We start from the raw sequence: 19,638 nt of genomic DNA, 5'->3' as shown, positions 1-19,638 counted from the left end.
TCCAGGTGTTCCCATATCCATTCCTGGTGTTCCCATCCCATTGCTATTGTCCCCATCCCATTCCTGATGTCCCCATTCCCATTCCAGGTATTCTCATTCCCATTCCAGGTGTTCCATCCCATTCTAGGTGTCACCGCTCTCATTTCCCCTGCTGGTTTACCTTTAAACCAGCACACCAGGGCTGTGCCCAACGGGGGTCCCTGTGGATCATCCAACGCGGGTCCTCCCATGGCTGATGGAGTTGGAGCAGCGGCCGAAGCTCTTCCCGCAGTCGGGGCACTCGGGGCTTCTCTTACCGGTGGGTCCGTTGGTGGGAGGTCAAGGCAGAGCTGTCCCTGAAGCTCTTCCCACACTCCCCACACTTGTGAGGCCTCTCCCTGATGTGGATGCGAAGGTGGGTGTAGAGGGTGGAGCTGTCCCACATTCCCTACACGTGTAGGGCTGTTCCCCAGTGTGGATGTGCTGGTGGCTGAGCAGCTTGGTGCTTGTGCTGAAGCTCTTCCCACATTCCAAGCACTTGTAGGGCCATTCCCTGGTGGGGATGCAACGGTGTTTGCAAAGGCTGGAGCTGTCCCTGAAGCTCTTCCCACACTCCCCACACGTGTAGGGCCGTTCCCACTGTGGATCATCTGGTGTCGGCGCAGGGCGGAGATCTGATTGAAGTTCATCCCACATTCCTCACACGTGTAGGGCCTTTCCCCACTGTGGATCCTCTGGTGTTGGAGCAGGTAGGAGCTCCGCTTGAAGCTCTTCCCACACTCCTCACACATGTAGGGCCGTTCCCCACTGTGGATCGTCTGGTGTCTGAGGAGGTTGGAGCTCTGATTGAAGCTCTTCCCACACTCCCCACATGTGTAGGGCTGTTCCCCAGTGTGGATGCGACGGTGCCTGTGGAGGGTGGAGCTGTTCCTGAAGCTCTTCCCACACTCCGCACACGTGTAGGGCCATTCCCCACTGTGGATCATCTGGTGTCGGAGCAGGGTGGAGATCTGGTTGAAGTTCATCCCACATTCCTCACACATGTAGGGCCTTTCCCCACTGTGGATCATCTGGTGTTGGAGCAGGGCGGAGCTCTGATTGAAGCTCTTCCCACACTCCTCACACATGTAGGGCCGTTCCCCACTGTGGATCGTCTGGTGTCTGAGGAGGTTGGAGCTCTGATTGAAGCTCTTCCCACACTCCCCACATGTGTAGGGCTGTTCCCCACTGTGGATGCGACGGTGCCTGTGGAGGGTGCAGCTCTTCCTGAAGCTCTTCCCACACACCCCACACGTGTAGGGCCTTTCCCCACTGTGGATGCGACGGTGGCTGAGGAGGGTGGTGCTCTTCCTGAAGCTCTTCCCACATTCCCCACACGTGTATGGCCGTTCCCCGGTGTGAACGTGCTGGTGCCTCAGGAGGTGGGTTCTCCTCCTAAAGCTCTTCCCACATTCCAAACACCTGAAGTGCTTTTCCCTGCTGGGAGGCTGCTCAGGGACCACCAGCTCGCAGCTCCGCCTCAAGCTCCGGCCGCCTTCCCGGCACACGCTGGCTCTTTCCTCCTCACAGCCCCCTGGGCTGGCTTTGGAGCCCCTCCTGCGGGGGCATCTCCGGCCCTTTTCCTCCCCGCTGCCTTCCTGCGCCGGGGAGCCCTTCAAAACGGCCTCTCCCACCAGGCTCTGCCGGGGGGATTTGTCCTCCGCGCTCTCCGGCCTCACCTCGGGGCCTGGGGCAGGAACCAACAAGGACACGCAGGGGATTTGCCTCTGGCCCACAGGGAAGCCCAAGGACATCCCCCCAACTCCGGCCCCGGCAGGACGGCCACAAAAGACAAAAGACCCACCCAAAGGGGCACTGACTTCCTCCTCACCTGCCTGGGGGGCCCAAGGCACCTTCCTCTTCCTCGCAGCCTCCTCCTCCATCCGCCCAAGCTTTGGGAAGCAGAAATCCTGCTGGGGAGGGAAAAACAAGGTGTGAGCACGTTGTCCTGGGGGTTCCTCCTGCCCAAGTCCAGCTCTAGGACTCACCGGGCATCTTGTCCATAAAAACCCCCAAAATAATAACATTCAGCTTTTGGGGGTCCCAGGGGTCCCTTCTCCCCTCACTCTCTGCTTCAGGGGGCCGGGTTCGCAGACATTCCCCCTCTCCGCCTTCTCCACTTTCTTGGCCCGGGGATCCCAGGGGTCCCCACTGCCCAGGCTGCCCCTTCTCCGGGACCCCCCTTGCAGCCTCCCGGGGCTCCCGGGGCTCCTCCCTCTCCCTGCTCCCCCCTCCAGCCTGCCGGGGGTCCCCCAGCTCCGCCATCGCCCCGCTCCGCTCTCCACACTCCGGGGCTCCCGCCCTTCCTCCCCCCACCCCCGGCTCTCCCGAGGGCTCCCCAAACCCGCTGCCTCGGCTCCCTCCGGCTCCCCCGGACCAGCCCCCCCCGCCCACACCGGCCTCACAATGGAGCCGCCGGGGCCTCACCCACCAACACCAACCCCCAACAAGGGGGGGACCCGCAGCCCCCCGACCACCCACGGGGCTCTGCCCACAACCCACCCCGACACCGCCCCAAAACACCCCCCGGGGACCCCCAGCAGCCCCCCGGCACACAGCCCCGCACAAGGGCCGCCTGTGCCCGAGCCAACAAAACGCCCCCACAGCCGGGGGGACACCAGAGGCTGCCCCGGGGCAACGAGAGCAGGGAGCGGATCGGGCCCCGCACACGTGGCCGGGCTCTTGGCTCAGCCGGCCGGGATCGGCAACCAACAGCACGGCCCCGACCGCCGGCTCGGCACAGCGAGCCCGGGGGTGTCCCCTCTCCAGGGCCCCCCTCTCCACAGATCAACGCATGGGGACACCAAGGGACCCCCAAGGGAACCCCTTGCCCGCTCTCTCACCTCCCCTTAGCCCCCCTCGCCCACCCCTTGCCCACCGGCCCCCCAAACCCCGGCTCCCCCCAGCTCCCTTTGGGGCTCACCCACCGCCCCCCGCGCTCCCTTTGGGGGTCCTACCCCCCGTTTCCTCCCTTTCCCCCCTTTCCCATCGGCTCGTCCCCCTCCCCCGCTCACCCCAGAGCTCCGCCCGCGGCCGCAGCGATGCAGCAGGAGAAGGAGGGGCGGCAGGAAGGGCAGGGAGAAAGGCGGAGCGGGAACGGGAACAGGATCGTCCCCCCCGCCCCATCTCGCGGGGGATCGGGAAGGGGGAGCTTGTCCCAAATATCTTGATGGGGGTTTTGGTGTTTGTTTCTTTTTTGGAAGGGGGGGGTGTAGGGGGAGAATGTTTGGATCTTACAGGACTCCAAAGCTGAGCCGCAAATGCCCCTTAGGGGGATTTTGGGGGTCCCCGGTGGGTGTTTTGCAGTGGTGGAGGGATGGGTTGGCGGCAGAGCCACGGAAGTTCAACAAGGGGCAGTGCTGGATTCTGCCCCTGGGATGGGGCAACCCCAGATGTGGGGACAGAGTGGGAATGAGAGGCTGGAGAGCAGTGCTGGGAAAGGGCCCTGGGGGTCCTGGGGGGTGCCCACTTGGCCAGGAGTCAGCAGTGCCCTGGCAGCCAGGAGGGACAACCCTGTCCTGGGGGCATCAGGCCCAGCATGGCCAGGCCAGGGAGGGGATTGTCCCGCTCTGCTCTGCCCTGGGGCGGCCTCACCTCAATAGTGGGGCACTCGGGGGGGACACAATGGAAGGAAGAGATTGAGCCAGTCGAGAGTGTCCAAAGGAGGCCACCAGGATGGGGAAGGCTCTGCAGGGGAAGCCTTAGGAGGGGCAGCTCAGGGCACTTGGGGTGTTCAGCTGCACAAGAGGAGACTGAGGGGAGACCTCATGGCAGTTCCAACTTCCTCAGGAGGGGCAGAGGAGGGGCAGGCCCTGAGCTCTGCTCTGGGGGGACCAGGGACAGCCCCCAGGGAATGGCCTGGAGTTGTGTCAGGGCAGGCTCAGGTTGGATGTTAGAAAGAGGTTCTTCCCCCCCAGGGTGGTTGGCACTGAACAGGCTCCCCAGGGCAGTGGGCACAGCACCAAGGCTGACAGAGCTCCAGCAGAGTTTGGATGATCCTCTGGGGCACAGGCTGTGACTCTTGGGGATGGGCCTGGGCAGAGCTGAGGGTTGGACTTGATGATCCCTCTGGGGTCCCTTCCAACTCGCACATTCTTTCATTCTGGGATTCTCTAACACCCCACCTTTGCCTGCTTTGCTGCTTCTGTGAACCACGAGTTCCTCCCTTCATTGTTTCTTTCCTTTCCTTGGCTGTTTTCTCTCCATTGCAGTTGGTTACACAGAAATTTTCTAGGGCACATTCTGGACAACCACTGCTGGTTCAGTTCTATCTCAGAGCCTGAGATCAGCCTTATGGAGCCAAAGGAACCCTGGGACACTGCGGAACCCCATGGGATCAAGGGACCATCGTGACACTGCGGGACCTCATGGAATTAAAGGAACCCAGGGGCTACTGTGGAGCCTCATGGAACAAAGTTGCCAGTGTGACATGTGGGGCCTCATGGAATCAAACGAGCCCTGAGACCTTTGGTACCCTCATGGAATCCAGTGGCCTTTGTGACCCTGTGGAACCTCATGGAATCAAAGGGCCACTGTGACACTGCAAAACCTCATGGAACCAAGGGGCCATTCCAGAATCACAGAATCAACGAGGTGGGAAAAGACCTCTGAGATCATGGAGTCCAAGCCATGACCCAACCCCACCCTGTCAATTAGACCATGGCCCTGAGAGCCACGTCCAGTCTTTTCTGAAACACCTCCAGGCACGGTGACTCCACCCCCTCCCTGGGCAGCCCATTCCAACACCCAGTCACCCCTTTTGGGAAGAACTTGAGCCTCCTGTCTGACCTAAACCTCCCCTGGTGCAGCTTTAGGCTGTGCCCTCTTGTCCCACTGTTGGTTGCCTGGGAGAAGAGACCGACCCCCCGGGTCCCCCCTCCTGTCAGGGAGTTGTAGAGAGTGAGAAGGTCCCCCCTGAGCCTCCTTCTGCCCAGGCTCAGCAAGCCCAGCTCCCTCAGCTGCTCCTCACAGCACTTGTGCTCCAGAGCCTTCAGCAGCCCCAGTGCCCTTCTCCAGACACGCTCCAGCACCTCAACACCTTCCCCAAAGTGAGGGGCCCAGAACTGGGCACAGCACTCGAGGTGTGGCCTCAGCAGGGAGAGCCCAGGGGCAGAATCCCTGCCCTGAAGGCAGCTCCCTGCAATCAGCTCTGCTGCAGCCCTGCAGGGCCCTTCTGCTCCTTGTCCTGCAGCTCCACCATTCCCTGCTCCCTGCAACCCTGGCTCCCTCAGCCTTCCCCTGCCCAGCCAGACCCCCTTGTCTGGCAGCAAGAGAGCAGCCCTGGGCAGCCCAGGGATTGTCTGGGGCCCAGAGCTGTCTGCCACAGCCTCCAGCATCTCCTGGCTTGCCTGTGCCCAGCCCTGCTGCCCTGCCAGAAGATCCCACGGTGTTCCCACTTGCAATGGAATGGGGGACCTGCTCCCAGGCTTTGCAGGCCCTTCTGTCCCTTCATCACCCACCTGATGATTCAACCAAGGCTCTGTGGGATGATTGTCAGTGTTCCTGAATCACGAGATGTGCCCACCCAAAGACATTTTCAGCATCTCTGTCCTGCCTTGAGATCAGCTTCTCCTCCAGCACAGCCCCTCAGGGGCTGCAGAGACCCCCCGACAGCAAAGGCCTCTCCTGCCAGGGCTGCAGAGACCAACCCAGCCTTTCCCTGGCCTGGGGGGAAGCGTTTCCCCTTTCTGTGCTGTCCCATTGCCATCTGCCCCTCCAGCACGTCTCTGCTCCAGCCCAGCACTTGCACACATCGGCTCTGGGCACTCGGTGCTGCTGCTGGGAACGAGATCATTTCCTGATTTGTTTAAATGAATGGTGTTCATTAACTTGTTAGTTAATTGCTTTAGTGAATCATAACCAGAATATTCATCCTAAACAGTGGGTTAGTCTTAAGTCACTATTGGCCAGCACTTAGCAAAGTTTGTCATCACCTGCTCTTGTGGGAACAGGCTTGGGAAAATTATTGCAACTCTGAGTTTTGCTAAACTAGCCCTGATCTGCTTCAGTGAACAAAGCCTGGGGAGAGAGGTGGATTGCTGAAACTGGACACAAGGAATGCAGAATTTACAGACCACAAGGACATTGTGCAGGAACTAGAAGATAAAGAAGAGGTTAACAAAGACCATACATTAGGTGTTGGAAACTCCCTACCTGGGAAAAGGATAATAAAAAGCCTGAAAAATGGGGACTAATTAGGGTGAGAAGTGAGAAGTCAATAACCAATAGAGGACAGAATACTAAATACTGAAGAGGATGATGTAAGTTAGAACTGATGCCCTTTAAATTCTTTCTTTGTTAAACACATATAAATAAGTGAAAAGGCTGGGGGGGCAGGGAGGGCTGGAGTTATCCCCAACACACCCCCTGACCAGAAGAAAGTGGTGTCTGACTGGCTGATACAAAAGGACAGAGTTGGAGGGTTTCATTTGTCCCATTTGTGGCTGCAGCAGGAAGAGCAAAGTCTTCTCCTCTGGAAATGTTTCTTCCCTCAGGGTGTCTGGTGCACATTCCAGTGGGCACACAGGGGAATGCTGGGCTGGAATGTTTGTTTCCAGGTGGCCTGCACAGTATCCCCTGGCACAGGGAGTGGCCACAAGGCCACCTGGAAACAAACATTCCAGCCCAGCATTCCCCTGTGTGCCCACTGGAATGTGCACCAGAGCACATCTTTCTCTCCCAGGCTTTGTTCACTGAAGTTTATCAAGGGTAACTCTCACAAAACTGACAGTTCTAGTGCTTTTCCCAAGCTGTGTTCTCTCCAAAGTAGCTTGTGAGGAATTTTTGCTGTGTGCTGGCTAAAGGTGATTTATGGCCTAACACCCCCTCTGTGATTAATGGAAACAACGAATCCAAAGGCAAAGTGGGCCCACTGAAAGATTAGGAAAGGTCTCTAATGTCCAGGAAGGGCCCCCTGCTGCCACCAGACCCTTGGCTGTGGCTCCTCGGGGCGAGTCTGTGATTCCCCCCGAAACTGGGACTAAAAGGTTCCCCTTTGCAATGGTGCCCGTCTGTGCCTGGTGCATTGGGAGAGGCCTGTGCCGAGGGCAGAGCTGGAGAGCCCCTGTGCTGCTCCAGGCCTGCAGAGCTGCCTCTCTGCCTGCAGCCCTTGCCAACTGGGAGCGGGCAGGCCTGCGGGCTCCCTGCCTGCTCTCCAGCCTCTCCCGGGCCTCGGGCGCTCCAGCCCCGGCCCACTGGGGCTCCGCTGGCCTCGCTCCGTGGGGCCCGTGTCTCCTGCCCCTGGGCAGCCCCAGCCCACCCCGCTGGGCCATGGGCTGGCTTTGCCCACAGCCGGGAGCTTGGAGAGCCTGGGGGGAAAGCTTCTGCCAGGGGGGTCCTTCCCAGGCCTCCCGTCAAACCAGGCGGGGTCTCTCCTGAGAGCAGGAATTCTCCCTTGCTCGGCAATTTTCCACGGGCCTTTGCAGTGGAAGTTTCTGGCAGGGGAGTTACAAAATTGGGAAGTTTCTGAATGCTTTTCAGTTGGGGTAGTTGTCACATAAGTGTCCAGGTTTTGGAGAAGAGATGCTGAACAAGGGTCCTCTGTATCCAACTGTAAATACTCTGCTCAACAGACAAGGTCAAGTAAAGTTCAAGCTCCAAACAAGCACCAGAGACCACCAAGAGGCCACCAGAAGGCCCCCAGTGACCAAATAAGGACTTTGGAAGGACTTCAGAAGGACCTCTCTGAGCTAATTCCCATGGGTGTGATCTTTCTGAGGGAAGGAGTGAATATGTAAGACATTTGCTGGATGTGTAAAATTGTGAGTAAATCTCAGCTGCCCTGGGGGAGAACAGGGCACACTCATGGTTGGGGGGAAGGTCCTCCCATGGGTGAGGGGCTGATAACAGAGAATGGCTGCCCACTATTGCTCCCAAATTGAGCCTTGGGGGTTTCTTTTCTGCCCATTTAGGGTCCCACCATGAGGAGACAAGTGCCCCTTGCAGCCCTGGGCCCTCACTGCCTCCTTGTCCCTGCTCAGCAGCCTGGGAGGTTGTCACAGGTTTACTTGTTCAAAAAAACCCAGGCAGGGAATCTTTCTTTGCCCTGCATTGCTGTAAGGGGGGATGTTGAACGGGGGAGGGGAGATTTTGCCTTGGGTGATTGACCCACACAAAAGAACCAACCAGCACATCCACATTCCAGGCTGAAGACTCTCCAAAGGCTGTGGGGGCAGTGAGGAGCTTTTTATTTTACTCTCTCCTCAGAAATGGGAGGCACTGCCTGGAGGATGCCACTTGCCCCTGCATGGTCCCAGTTGCTCCCAGTAGGATCCCACTAGGAGTCCAGTCACCCCCAATGATCCCAGTAAATTCCAGACACTTCCAGTGGATTCAATGAATCCAGTTTGATCCCAGTCATCCCCAGTATGGTTGCAGTCCCTCTCCCATACTCCCAGTATTATTGCAGTCACTCCCAGGATGATCCCAGTATGATCCCAGCAGGGGCCCAGCTGCTCCCACTCTGATCCCAGTTGCCCCCAGTGTGGTTGCTCCAGGATGGATCAGGAATGGGGACCCCTCTGTGCCCCCCCCTTGTGTCCCCGTGTTCTGGGGGAGCTTTGGGGGGACATCTGCACCCCAACACGGCATCCAACGCATCCCAAAGTGTGCTGGGACCCCCTTAAACCACCCCACAACCCCCAAGGAACCCCCAAACCCACTCAGAGCCCACCCAGGACTCCACCTAACCCTTTTTTTGGGGGGACTTTTATGGGCTCTGGTGTTACTGGGAGCCCTTCCCACTGCAGGCGAGGAGCTCTTGGGTTAGAGGGGGTGTTGGGAAGGGGGGGTCGGTGAGTCAGAGGGGGTAAAAGGGGTGGTGGGACCCCAAACTGAGTGGGAGGGGAGTGGGACCCCCCAAAAGTGGAGGGGGAGGGAGGCTGCGAATTGGGGGCTGATGGGAAGGGGTGAGAGAGGTCAGAAGAGTGGGGAAAAGGGGAGGGTGGGACCCCCAAACTGAGCATGAGGGAGGTGGGGATTGGGGGATGATGTGTGAGGGGTGGGAGAGGGGGAAAAAGTGGGGGTTGGGACCCCAAAACTGATCTTGGGGTGGCTGGGGATTGAGGGGACCATGGAGAAGTGGGAGGAACAGGGAGAGGGGTGGAAAAGGGGGGGGTGGTCTGGAGGGATGGATGGTCCCATGGGGGTCTTTGGGCACTGGGGGGTTGGGAAAGGGGGTGGTCCCCCTGAGCTCCCAACTTACTCTGGGTGCTGGTGGCTGCTGGATCCAATCTCAGCCTTGCATTGTGCCAACAGTTGAAATTTAGAGCAATTCTAGAGGGGTGACTGAACCATGTTTGTCCCCCAGGCTTTAATGATGGCAAATCAGATCTATTGAAAGAAAATGAATTCTTTTGTTTGCAAATGATGACACAAAAGCTTTTAGTCAGAATTATTTAGTGAACAATAGAAACACTAAAACTACCAGTAGTACAGGATAAGATAGGACAGGGCACTACACTAAAGCAATTGTTGAAGCAATTCTACTAAAGGTAGCAAACAAGCAAGAATTCTTAATTAGAGATGGATGGAACTCCCCCAGACCAGCGCTCGTGGGGAGATCTCTGCTCTCAACCTCCAGCAGTGACCTTGGGGGGTCCCCAGCCAAGGCAGGAATCTCCACACACCCCCAAGAAGGGTTCTGTTGGAAGAACCTGCCCCTGGGAAAGGGGACTGGCCCTTTCTGGTAGAAACCCATGGACTGACAGTCCTTGGACTCCAGGGGTTCCCTCACCATCAGGGGCTTCATTTGGGGTGAAACCAGTCTGGGGTCCAACATCTCCTGCCTTGGCCTGGCCCCCTCTCAGCTCAGCACTGACCCCTTTGCAAATGGGGCATTGTCTTGGTGCCATTGCAGGGGGATGTCCTGCCCCAGTGTCCCAGTGTTCCTTTAATTCCCAGAGGCCCTGCAGTGTCCCAGTGGCCCCTTGATTCCATGACCTTCGGAAACACCTCAGGGTTCCTTTGGTTCCATGAGGCCCCCATGTCCCAAAGGCCCCTGGATTCCAGGAATTCCGCAGCGTCACAAGGTTCCTTTTTTTCCATAGGGCCCTGCAGTGTCCCAATTGTGCCTAGATTCCAGGAGTATCCAAATTCTCCCGGGGTTCCTTTGGTCTTAGGAGGTCCCGCAGTGTCCCAGCGGCCCCTTCATTCCAGGCAGGCCCAGGGAGACGAAGCCAAAGACGGAGCCCCGACCCCGTCAGCATCTTGGGGGGCGGGGGGGCAGGACCTGGGAAACGGCTGGGAAGGGACTGGGATGGACTGGGACAGACTGGGATGGACTGGGACAGGTGGGATGGACTGGGATGGACTCGGATGGACTGGGATGGACTGGGACAGACTGGGATGGACTGGGATGGACTGGGCCACCAGGATACACCGGGACCAGGACTGGGACCCAGCAGGACCCCCGGGAGCAGGATCTGAGCACACTGGGACCCTCCAGGACCAGAACTGGGGCAACAGGGATCAGACTGGGAGCAACTGGGACCACACCGAGGGCTACTGGGAGCAACTGGAAGCCACATAGGATATAGTGGGAGTGCCTTGGACTCTCTGGGATCATACTGGTGGAAACTGGAATGTTACTGGTGCATCTGGGAGTGACTGGGAAGGACTAGGAGCATTCTGAGGGCTCTACTGGGATATACTGGGAGTGTCTGTAACCACGGTGGGGGTGACTGGGACCGTACTGGGAGTGACTGGGACTACGTGAAGGGGAATTAGGACCAGGCTGGGGGCAACTGGAAGGAATTCAGTGACTGGATCTACAATAGAAGCAACTGGGATTGACTGGGACTGTCAGGAGGGAGGACTGGGATCATACTTGGAGTGACTGGATCTGTGCTAGGGGCAACTGGGAGCAACTGGGACCATGATGGGGACAACTGGGATCATCCTGGGATCACGGTGGGAGAAGCTTGGCCCATGCTGGGAGCAACTGAGACCACACTGAGGGTGACTGGGGTCATCCTGGGATCATAGCAGGAGTGAGTGGGATCATGCAGGAGGTGATTGGGATCATACTGGGAGCAACTGGGAGAGACCAGGAGTGACTGGGATCATCCTGGGACTGACTGGGCGCTGAATACGAAAAATCGGTCCGAGAAACTGCTCAGAGACTTTTTTATCTTTAAGCAGCAAGGGATTTGTTTATTCAACGTTGGGAGCAAGCCAGCTGGCGCTGGACAAACTTGCTGGAAGGCTTCACACAAAATCAGCATTTTTCTACAATCTTCAGCTAGGATTAAATGCATATTCAAGTGATTACAACATCTATCTCTGCATATTAATAACAGGCGGAGTAGAGGTGGAGCTCAGGTGGGGCTTGGGGCGGTGTTTCTCTTGGCCCTCAATCCTGAGGGTACTTCCACTCTTCCTCCATGGCTCTGGGGGCTTCAACTCATCTTCCTCAGCTTGACCTTCCTTCTCTTCCATTCTTCTTGACCCGCTCACTGAAGCTTGGAAAAAGCCCTGGCTCCCGGCCTATTCCTCCTATTCCAATGTCTCCCTGATCCTGCTGTCTCTCTAATTTATCCCCTCGAGGCCTAGGACATGTTCCTGTACTATTCTCTGAAGCTTTGCTCCAGTCAGTAGAACAGAACGAGCACAGATGGTCTTGGATGTTGGTAGCTTGTTAGCAGGCCCCAATTTCTTAGTTAACTCTTTTGGGCCTGGCCTCCTGTTTCCCCAGGGACACAGCCCGGGCCCGGCTGTTCCCATTCCCATTCCACGGGTTTGCATTCCTGTTCCAGGTGTTCCCATCCCATTCTAGTTGTTCCCATCCCATTCCAGGTGTCCCCATTCCCGTTCCGGGAGTTCCCATTCCCATTCAAAGTGTTCCCATTCCAGGTGTTCCAATTCCCATTACATGTGTTCCAATTCCCTTTCCAGGTGTTCCATCCCATTCTAGGTGTCTCCATTCTCATTCCTATTGTCCGTCCTCCCATTCCTGGTGTTCCCATCCCACTTCTGTTTTCCCCATTCCCAGTTCTTGGTGTTCCCATTTATATTCCAGGTGTCTCCATTCCCATTCCTATTGTCCCCATTCCCATTCCAGGTGTTCCCATCCCACCTCTGTTTTCCCTATTCCCATTCCAGGTGTCTCCATTCCCATTCGAGGTGTCCCCATTCCAATTCCTGGTGTCCCCAGTCTGCTCCCAATGTTCCCATTCCCATTCCAGGTGTCCCCATTCCAATCCCAGGTGATCCCATTCCCATTCCTGGTGTTCCCAACCTGCTCCCGATGTTGCCATTCCCATTCCCAATGTTCCCATTCCCAGCCCAGGTGTCCCCATTCCCATTCCTGATGTCCCCATTCCCATTCCAGGTGTCCCCATTCCCATTCCTGCTGCCCCCATTCCCATTCCAGGTGTTTCCATTCCCATTCCTGGTGTCCCAATTCCCAATCCTGCTGTCCCCATTCCCATTCCAGGTGTTCCTATTCCAATTCCAGGTGTTCCCATTCCAGGTGTTTCTATTCCAGTTCCAGGTGTTCCCATTCCCATTCCTGGTGTCCCCATTTCCATTCCAGGTGTTCCCATTCCCATTCCAGGTGTTCCCATTCCAGGTGTCTCCATTCCAGTTCCAGTTGTTCCCATTCCTGGTGTCCCCATTTCCAATCCAGGTGTTCCCATTCCCGTTCCAGGTGTCCCCATTCCAATTCCAGGTGTCCCCATTCCCATTCCTGCTGCCCCCATTCCCATTCCAGGTGTTTCCATTCCCATTCCTGGTGTCCCAATTCCCAATCCTGCTGTCCCCATTCCCATTCCAGGTGTTCCTATTCCAATTCCAGGTGTTCCCATTCCAGGTGTTTCTATTCCAGTTCCAGGTGTTCCCATTCCCATTCCTGGTGTCCCCATTTCCATTCCAGGTGTTCCCATTCCCATTCCAGGTGTTCCCATTCCAGGTGTCTCCATTCCAGTTCCAGTTGTTCCCATTCCTGGTGTCCCCATTTCCAATCCAGGTGTTCCCATTCCCGTTCCAGGTGTCCCCATTCCAATTTCAGGTGTTCCCATTCCCATTCCTGCTGCCCCCATTCCCATTCCAGGTGTTTCCATTCCCATTCCAGGTGTTCCCATTCCCATTCCATGTGTTCCAATTCCCATTCCAGGTGTTCCATCCCATTCTAGGTGTCTCCATTCCCATTCCTATTGTCCCCATTCCCATTCCAGGTGTTCCCATCCCACCTTTGTTTTCCCTATTCCCATTCCTGTTGTCTCCATTCCCTTCCAGAAGTCCCCATGCTAATTCCTGGTGTGCTCAGTCTGCTCCCAATGTTCCCATTCCCATTCCAGGTGTCCCCATTCCAATCCCAGGTGTTCCCATTCCCATTCCTGGTGTCCCCAAACTGCTCCCAATGTTCCCATTCCCATTCCAGGTGTCCCCATTCCAATTCCTGGTGTCCCCAGTCTACTCCCAATGTTCCCATTCCCATTCCAGGTGTTCCCATTCCAATTCCAGGTGTTCCCATTCCCATTCCTGGTGTCCCCAACCTGCTCCCAATGTTCCCATTCCCATTCCCAATTTTCCGATTCCCAGTCCAGGTGTCCCCATTCCCATTCCTGATGTCCCCATTCCCATTCCAGGTGTCCCCATTTCCATTCCAGGTGTCTCCACTCTTATTCCAGGTGTTCCCATTCCCATTCCTGGTGTCCCCATTTCCATTCCAGGTGTTCCCATTCCCATTCCAGGTGTTCCCACTCCAGGTGTCTCCACTCCAATTACAGGTGTTCCCATTTCCATTCCAGGTGTTCCCATTCCATGTGTCTCCATTCCAATTCCAGGTGTTCCCATTTCCATTCCAGGTGTTTCCATTCCCATTCCAGGTGTTCCCATTCCAGGTGTCCCCATTTCCATTCCAGGTGTTCCCATTCCAGGTGTCCCCATTTCCATTCCAGGTGTTCCCATTCCCATTCCTGGTGTTCCCATTCCATGTGTCTCCATTCCAATTCCAGGTGTTCCCATTTCCATTCCAGGTGTTTCCATTCCCATTCCTGGTGTCCCCATTTCCATTCCCGGTGTTCCCATTCCCATTCCTGGTGTTCCTATTCCATGTGTCTCCATTCCCATTCCTGGTGTCCCCATTTCCATTCCCGGTGTTCCCATTCCCATTCCTGGTGTTCCCATTCCATGTGTCTCCATTCCAATTCCAGGTGTTCCCATTTCCATTCCAGGTGTCCCCATTTTCATTCCAGGTGTTCCCATTCCTTTTGTCCCCATTCCCATTCCTGGTGTCCCCATTCCCATTCCAGGTGTTCCCATTCCCATTCCAGGTGTTCCCATTCCAGGTGTCTCCATTCCAATTCCAGTTGTTCCCATTCCCATTCCAGGTGTTCCCATTCCCATTCCTGGTGTCCCCATTTCCATTCCAGGTGTTCCCATTCCCATTCCTGGTGTTCCCATTCCAGGTGTCTCCATTCCAATTCCAGTTGTTCCCATTCCCAATCCAGGTGTTCCCATTTCCATTCCAGGTGTCCCCATTTCCATTCCAGGTGTTCCCATTTCCATTCCAGGTGTCCCCATTTTCATTCCATGTTTTCCCATTCCCATTCCTGGTGTTCCCATTCCCGTTCCAGGTGTCTCCATTCCCATTCCAGGTGTTCCCATTCCCATTCCAGGTGTTCCCTCCCCATTCCACATGTCCCCATTCCCATTCCTGCTGCCCGCATTCCCATTCCTAGTGTCCCCAGTCTGCTCCCAATGTCCCAATTCCCATTCCAGGTGTTCCCATTTCCATTCCTGGTGTTCCCATCCCATTGCTATTGTCCCCATCCCATTCCTGATGTCCCCATTCCCATTCCAGGCATTCTCATTCCCATTCCAGGTGTTCCATCCCATTCTAGGTGTCACCGCTGTCATTTCCCCTGCTGGTTTACCTTTAAACCAGCACACCAGGGCTGTGCCCAACGGGGGTCCCTGTGGATCATCCAACGCGGGTCCTCCCATGGCTGATGGAGTTGGAGCAGCGGCCGAAGCTCTTCCCGCAGTCGGGGCACTCGGGGCTTCTCTTACCGGTGGGTCCGTTGGTGGGAGGTCAAGACAGAGCTGTCCCTGAAGCTCTTCCCACACTCCCCACACTTGTGAGGCCTCTCCCTGATGTGGATGCGATGGTGGCTGTAGAGGGTGGAGCTGTCCCACATTCCCTACACGTGTAGGGCTGTTCCCCAGTGTGGATTTGCTGGTGGCTGAGCAGTTTGGTGCTTGTGCTGAAGCTCTTCCCACATTCCAAGCACTTGTAGGGCCATTCCCTGGTGGGGGTGCAACGGTGTTTGCAAAGGCTGGAGCTGTCCCTGAAGCTCTTCCCACACTCCCCACACGTGTAGGGCCATTCCCACTGTGGATCATCTGGTGGCGGCGCAGGGCGGAGATCTGATTGAAGTTCATCCCACATTCGTCACACATGTAGGGCCTTTCCCCACTGTGGATCCTCTGGTGTTGGAGCAGGTAGGAGCTCCGCTTGAAGCTCTTCCCACACTCCTCACACATGTAGGGCCGTTCCCCCTTGTGGATCGTCTGGTGTCTGAGAAGGTGGGAGCTCTGTTTGAAGCTCTTCCCACACTCCCCACACGTGTAGGGCCGTTCCCCAGTGTGGATGCGACGGTGCCTGTGGAGGGTGCAGCTCTTCCTGAAGCTCTTCCCACACTCCGCACACGTGTAGGGCCATTCCCCACTGTGGATCATCTGGTGTCGGAGCAGGGTGGAGATCTGGTTGAAGTTCATCCCACATTCCTCACACATGTAGGGCCTTTCCCCACTGTGGATCATCTGGTGTTGGAGCAGGGCGGAGCTCTGATTGAAGCTCTTCCCACACTCCTCACACATGTAGGGCCGTTCCCCACTGTGGATCGTCTGGTGTCTGAGGAGGTTGGAGCTCTGATTGAAGCTCTTCCCACACTCCTCACACGTGTAGGGCCGTTCCCCAGTGTGGATGTGCTGGTGCGTCAGGAGGTTGGATCTCTTGCTGAAGTTCTTCCCACATTCCAAGCACCTGAAGTGCTTTTCCCTGCTGGGAGGCTGCTCAGGGACCACCAGCTCGCAGCTCCGCCTCAAGCTCCGGCCGCCTTCCCGGCACACGCTGGCTCTTTCCTCCTCACAGCCCCCTGGGCTGGCTTTGGAGTCCCTCCTGCGGGGGCATCTCCGGCCCTTTTCCTCCCCGCTACCTTCCTGTGCCGGGGAGCCCTTCAAAACGGCCTCTCCCACCAGGCTCTGCCGGGGGGATTTGTCCTCCGCGCTCTCCGGCCTCACCTCGGGGCCTGGGGCAGGAACCAACAAGGACACGCAGGGGATTTGCCTCCGGCCCACAGGGAAGCCCAAGGACATCCCCCCAACTCCGGCCCCGGCAGGACGGCCACAAAAGACAAAAGACCCACCCAAAGGGGCACTGACTTCCTCCTCACCTGCCTGGGGGGCCCAAGGCATCTTCCTCTTCCTCGCAGCCTCCTCCTCCATCCGCCCAAGCTTTGGGAAGCAGAAATCCTGATGGGGGGGGGAAACAAGGGATGAGTGCGTTGCCTTGGGGGTTCCTCCTGCCCAAGTCCAGCTCTAGGACTCACCGGGCATCTTGTGTCCATAAAAACCCCCAAAACACCAACATTCAGCCCAAGAACCGCTCCCAAATTCCCCCTCTCTGCTCTCTGGCGTTAGGGGGGTCCCCGTGTCTGGTCTGATGGCACTTCTGCCTGCATTGGGGGTCCCCCTTCTCCGGGCTGCCGGGGGTCCCACGGCTCCGGGGGGTTCCCACTCTCCGGGGTCCCCTTTAGTGTTGTCAGGGGGGTCCCAGGGCTCACTTCTCCCCACTCTGTCTCCCGGGGCCGGCCGGTCCTCCTCTCTCGGCTCCCACCCTCGCAAACCTCTTGGCGCTCTCGGCTCCCACCCCGCCTCAAGGCCCCCCCTCCTCTCCACACTCCAAGGCCTTCCCCCTCTCCGGGACCCCCGCTTAAGGGGCCCGGCGCTCCCTCTCTGCTCCCCCCCCTCCAGCATTCCGGGGGTCCCCCAGCTCCGGGATCACCCCTCTCCGCTCTCCCCACTCCGCGGCTACCAGGGTTCCCCCCCGGCTCTCACGGGGGCCCCCAAACCGCTCTCGCCCCCCCCGCCATTGCCCAGCCACCGCCAGGACCTTTTGGCTGCTCTTCTTTGTGCTCCCGCTCGGCTCCTCCCTCGGCTGGGCCGCCGCTTTTGGCGGGTTTCCTCCTCCGGGATCCACCCCTTGCAGCCCTTCCCCCCCTGGACCAGCCCCCTTGGGCCCCCCTTGGGCCCCCCTTGCCCAATAAGTCTGATTATACAGACAAGCAATTGGTTTTAACCCACAAAACCCAAAGGTATAACCCAGCACCCTGGGGCATGAACAAAGTGGTTTTCCTTGGGCCCCCCCCTGAGTCCAAAGTAAAGGGAGAGGGAAAAAAAACCTGCTGGTGGGAGAGCTGTTGCAGTCTGGTCAGAAGTGGTGATTGCAGTCCAGTTGAGGGTGGTGGTCTCAGTCTAGTTGAGAGTGGTGAGCTGCAGCCTTCCTGTGGATACCACGAGTGGTGGAAAGGTTCTGAAACTCCAGGTTTATATATTCTCCAGTTCAGGCAGGAATGGTCAGTGATTCCCTCAGAGCGGGGAATTCCATAAAAGGATATGAGGGTTCTCTGAGCGGGGAATTCCATAAAAGGATGCTCAGTTCGTTCTCTCAGAGTGGGGAATTCCATAAAAGGATATGAGGATTCTCAGAGTAGGGAATTCCATAAAAGGGTATGAGGACAGGGACACCCTCCCCACCTCGCACCCCCCCCCCCCCCACCCCCCGACAACAGTTCCTGGGAAAATGGCATGGAAGGCCATAGAATACACACTTTTGGGCTACACCCATCCAGTGAGGAATCGGTCCCAGCTGTTCTAACTAGGACACTGTGTCCCTCATCGCTGCCATCATCATCATCATCGGCCTCGTGGCAGTCGGTGTCTGGAAGCTCCGATCCGGTAACTCCCGGGATGGAGGTCGGCAAGGGGCACGGATCCGCCCGGCAGCATTCCGGGGATCCTGTGCCACGGGTGCTGATCCCGCTTTCTTTCCATAGGGAAGAGGGAGGGGAATGGATACGACCCCGCGCCCACCAGTGAGTCCCAGCAGCGTGTGTGGATCCAGATCCTCTGTGCAGGGATCCCAGGATGGATGCCGGGATTCCAGAGGGGAATGGGGGCCTAATGGCTGGAGCGGGATTGGAAGGGGATTCCAGCTCAGGGCAGGATTCCAGAGTGGGATCAGGTGGAGTTGTGGACGGGGATCAGAGCTGGATTCTGGAGTGGGATTGGGGTGGGATGGACGGAGCAGGATCAGGTGTGATTCCGGAGCAGTTCCTACTCTCCCTGGGCTCCACAGCCGGCTCCATCCCCTGGGATGGGAACAGGGACATGGTGACTCCTTTCCCCGCTCTCATCCCAGCAGGAATCACGGCCTGAGCAATCCTGGAGCTGGATCCACCCCTTCCCTCTCCCTGTGGAAAGGCAGGAGCTGCTGGCAGAGCTCATCCCGCTGCTCCCACCCACCTCGGCCCCCTGCGGCTCTTCCCGATGGATCAACTTCCTGCTTTTTCCCGTGTGAAATCCAGGACCACAATTATTCCTGAGGCTTTAATTTGGGTGTGAAAATCTCCTGCTTTGGGCAAGAAATCCTGGCTCCCTCCTCCGGCATCCGGCAGTTCCTCTGTGGGAACCAGGAATGGGAATGGGGACAGGGGGGACTGGGATGGGGACATTGGGGACAGGGATGGGGACACTGGGACTAGGTTGCAGACATCAGGAATTGAAATGGGAACACCAGGAGACAATGGGGAAAGGGATGGGGGCACCAGGAGCAGGATGGGATGACCAGGAGAAGGTTGGGGACCCTGGAGCAGGCTGGGGTCATCAGGAATGGAGTGGAGATTGCAGGAATAGCAATGGAGACATGGGGAGCAGGTTGGGGACAGCAGGAACTGGGAATGGGGACACCAGGAATGGGGACCTGCAGAAATGGGAATGGGGAAAACAGAGCTGGGATGGGAACATCAGGAATGGGAATGGGGAAACCAGGAATGGGAATGGGGAAAACAGAACTGGGGTGGGAACCCCAGGAATGGGTACAGGGACACTGGGAATGGGAATGGGGAAACCAGGAATGGGAATGGGGACCTGGAGGACCACGCTGGGGACACTGGGAGCAGCCTGGGGAGAGCAGGAACAGGGATGGGAACACCAGGAATGGGAGCGGGGACATCGGCAGCAGGTTGGAGACACCAGGGACTGGGAATGGGGACATCAGGAATGGGATGGGAACAATGGGAATGGGAACACCAGGAATGGAATGGGAACATGAGGGACCAGGATGGGGACACTGGGAACTGATGAAGAGGAGCAGAGACCCCAGACTCACCTAAACCCCTCCCAGAACTGAGGGCCAAGAGAAGTCCTGCCCAAACTCTGCCTGAGCTCCACCCATTATTAATATGCATAGATAGATGTTGTGATCAGATGAATATGATTTATCATATTTAATCATATATGAAAATTGTATACAACCCCGTTATTGTGTGAAACTCTCGACCAAGTTCTCTGTGGTGCGAACCACGCTCGCTGCCGACATCGGCAATAAATCCCTTT

General features: G+C 57.2%; 1 protein-coding gene and 1 long non-coding RNA gene across 2 annotated transcripts; one reads left to right on the top strand and one right to left on the bottom strand.

Moving 5' to 3' along the window:
- Nucleotides 1-625: 625 nt before the first annotated feature.
- LOC127464826 (zinc finger protein 3-like) lies at nt 626-16,599 on the bottom strand. The gene is made up of 3 exons (XM_051775291.1): nt 16,416-16,599; nt 1,393-1,705; nt 626-653 (listed from the first exon to the last, which is right to left on the bottom strand). The coding sequence occupies exons 1-3, from the start codon at nt 16,465-16,467 to the stop codon at nt 626-628; spliced, it is 393 nt and encodes a 130-aa protein (XP_051631251.1). The 5' UTR covers nt 16,468-16,599.
- A 1,224-nt stretch (nt 16,600-17,823) lies between these two features.
- Nucleotides 17,824-18,541, top strand: LOC127464822 (uncharacterized). The gene is made up of 3 exons (XR_007901651.1): nt 17,824-17,979; nt 18,078-18,116; nt 18,443-18,541. It is a non-coding gene; the product is annotated as an uncharacterized LOC127464822 (long non-coding RNA).
- Nucleotides 18,542-19,638: the final 1,097 nt, after the last annotated feature.

Source organism: Manacus candei, unplaced genomic scaffold, assembly GCF_025592945.1.
Source record: "Manacus candei isolate 608988 ecotype Guabito, Panama unplaced genomic scaffold, ASM2559294v1 h1tg000278l, whole genome shotgun sequence".
NCBI classification, from domain to species: domain Eukaryota; kingdom Metazoa; phylum Chordata; class Aves; order Passeriformes; family Pipridae; genus Manacus; species Manacus candei.
This window is presented reverse-complemented; position numbering and strand designations above follow the sequence as displayed.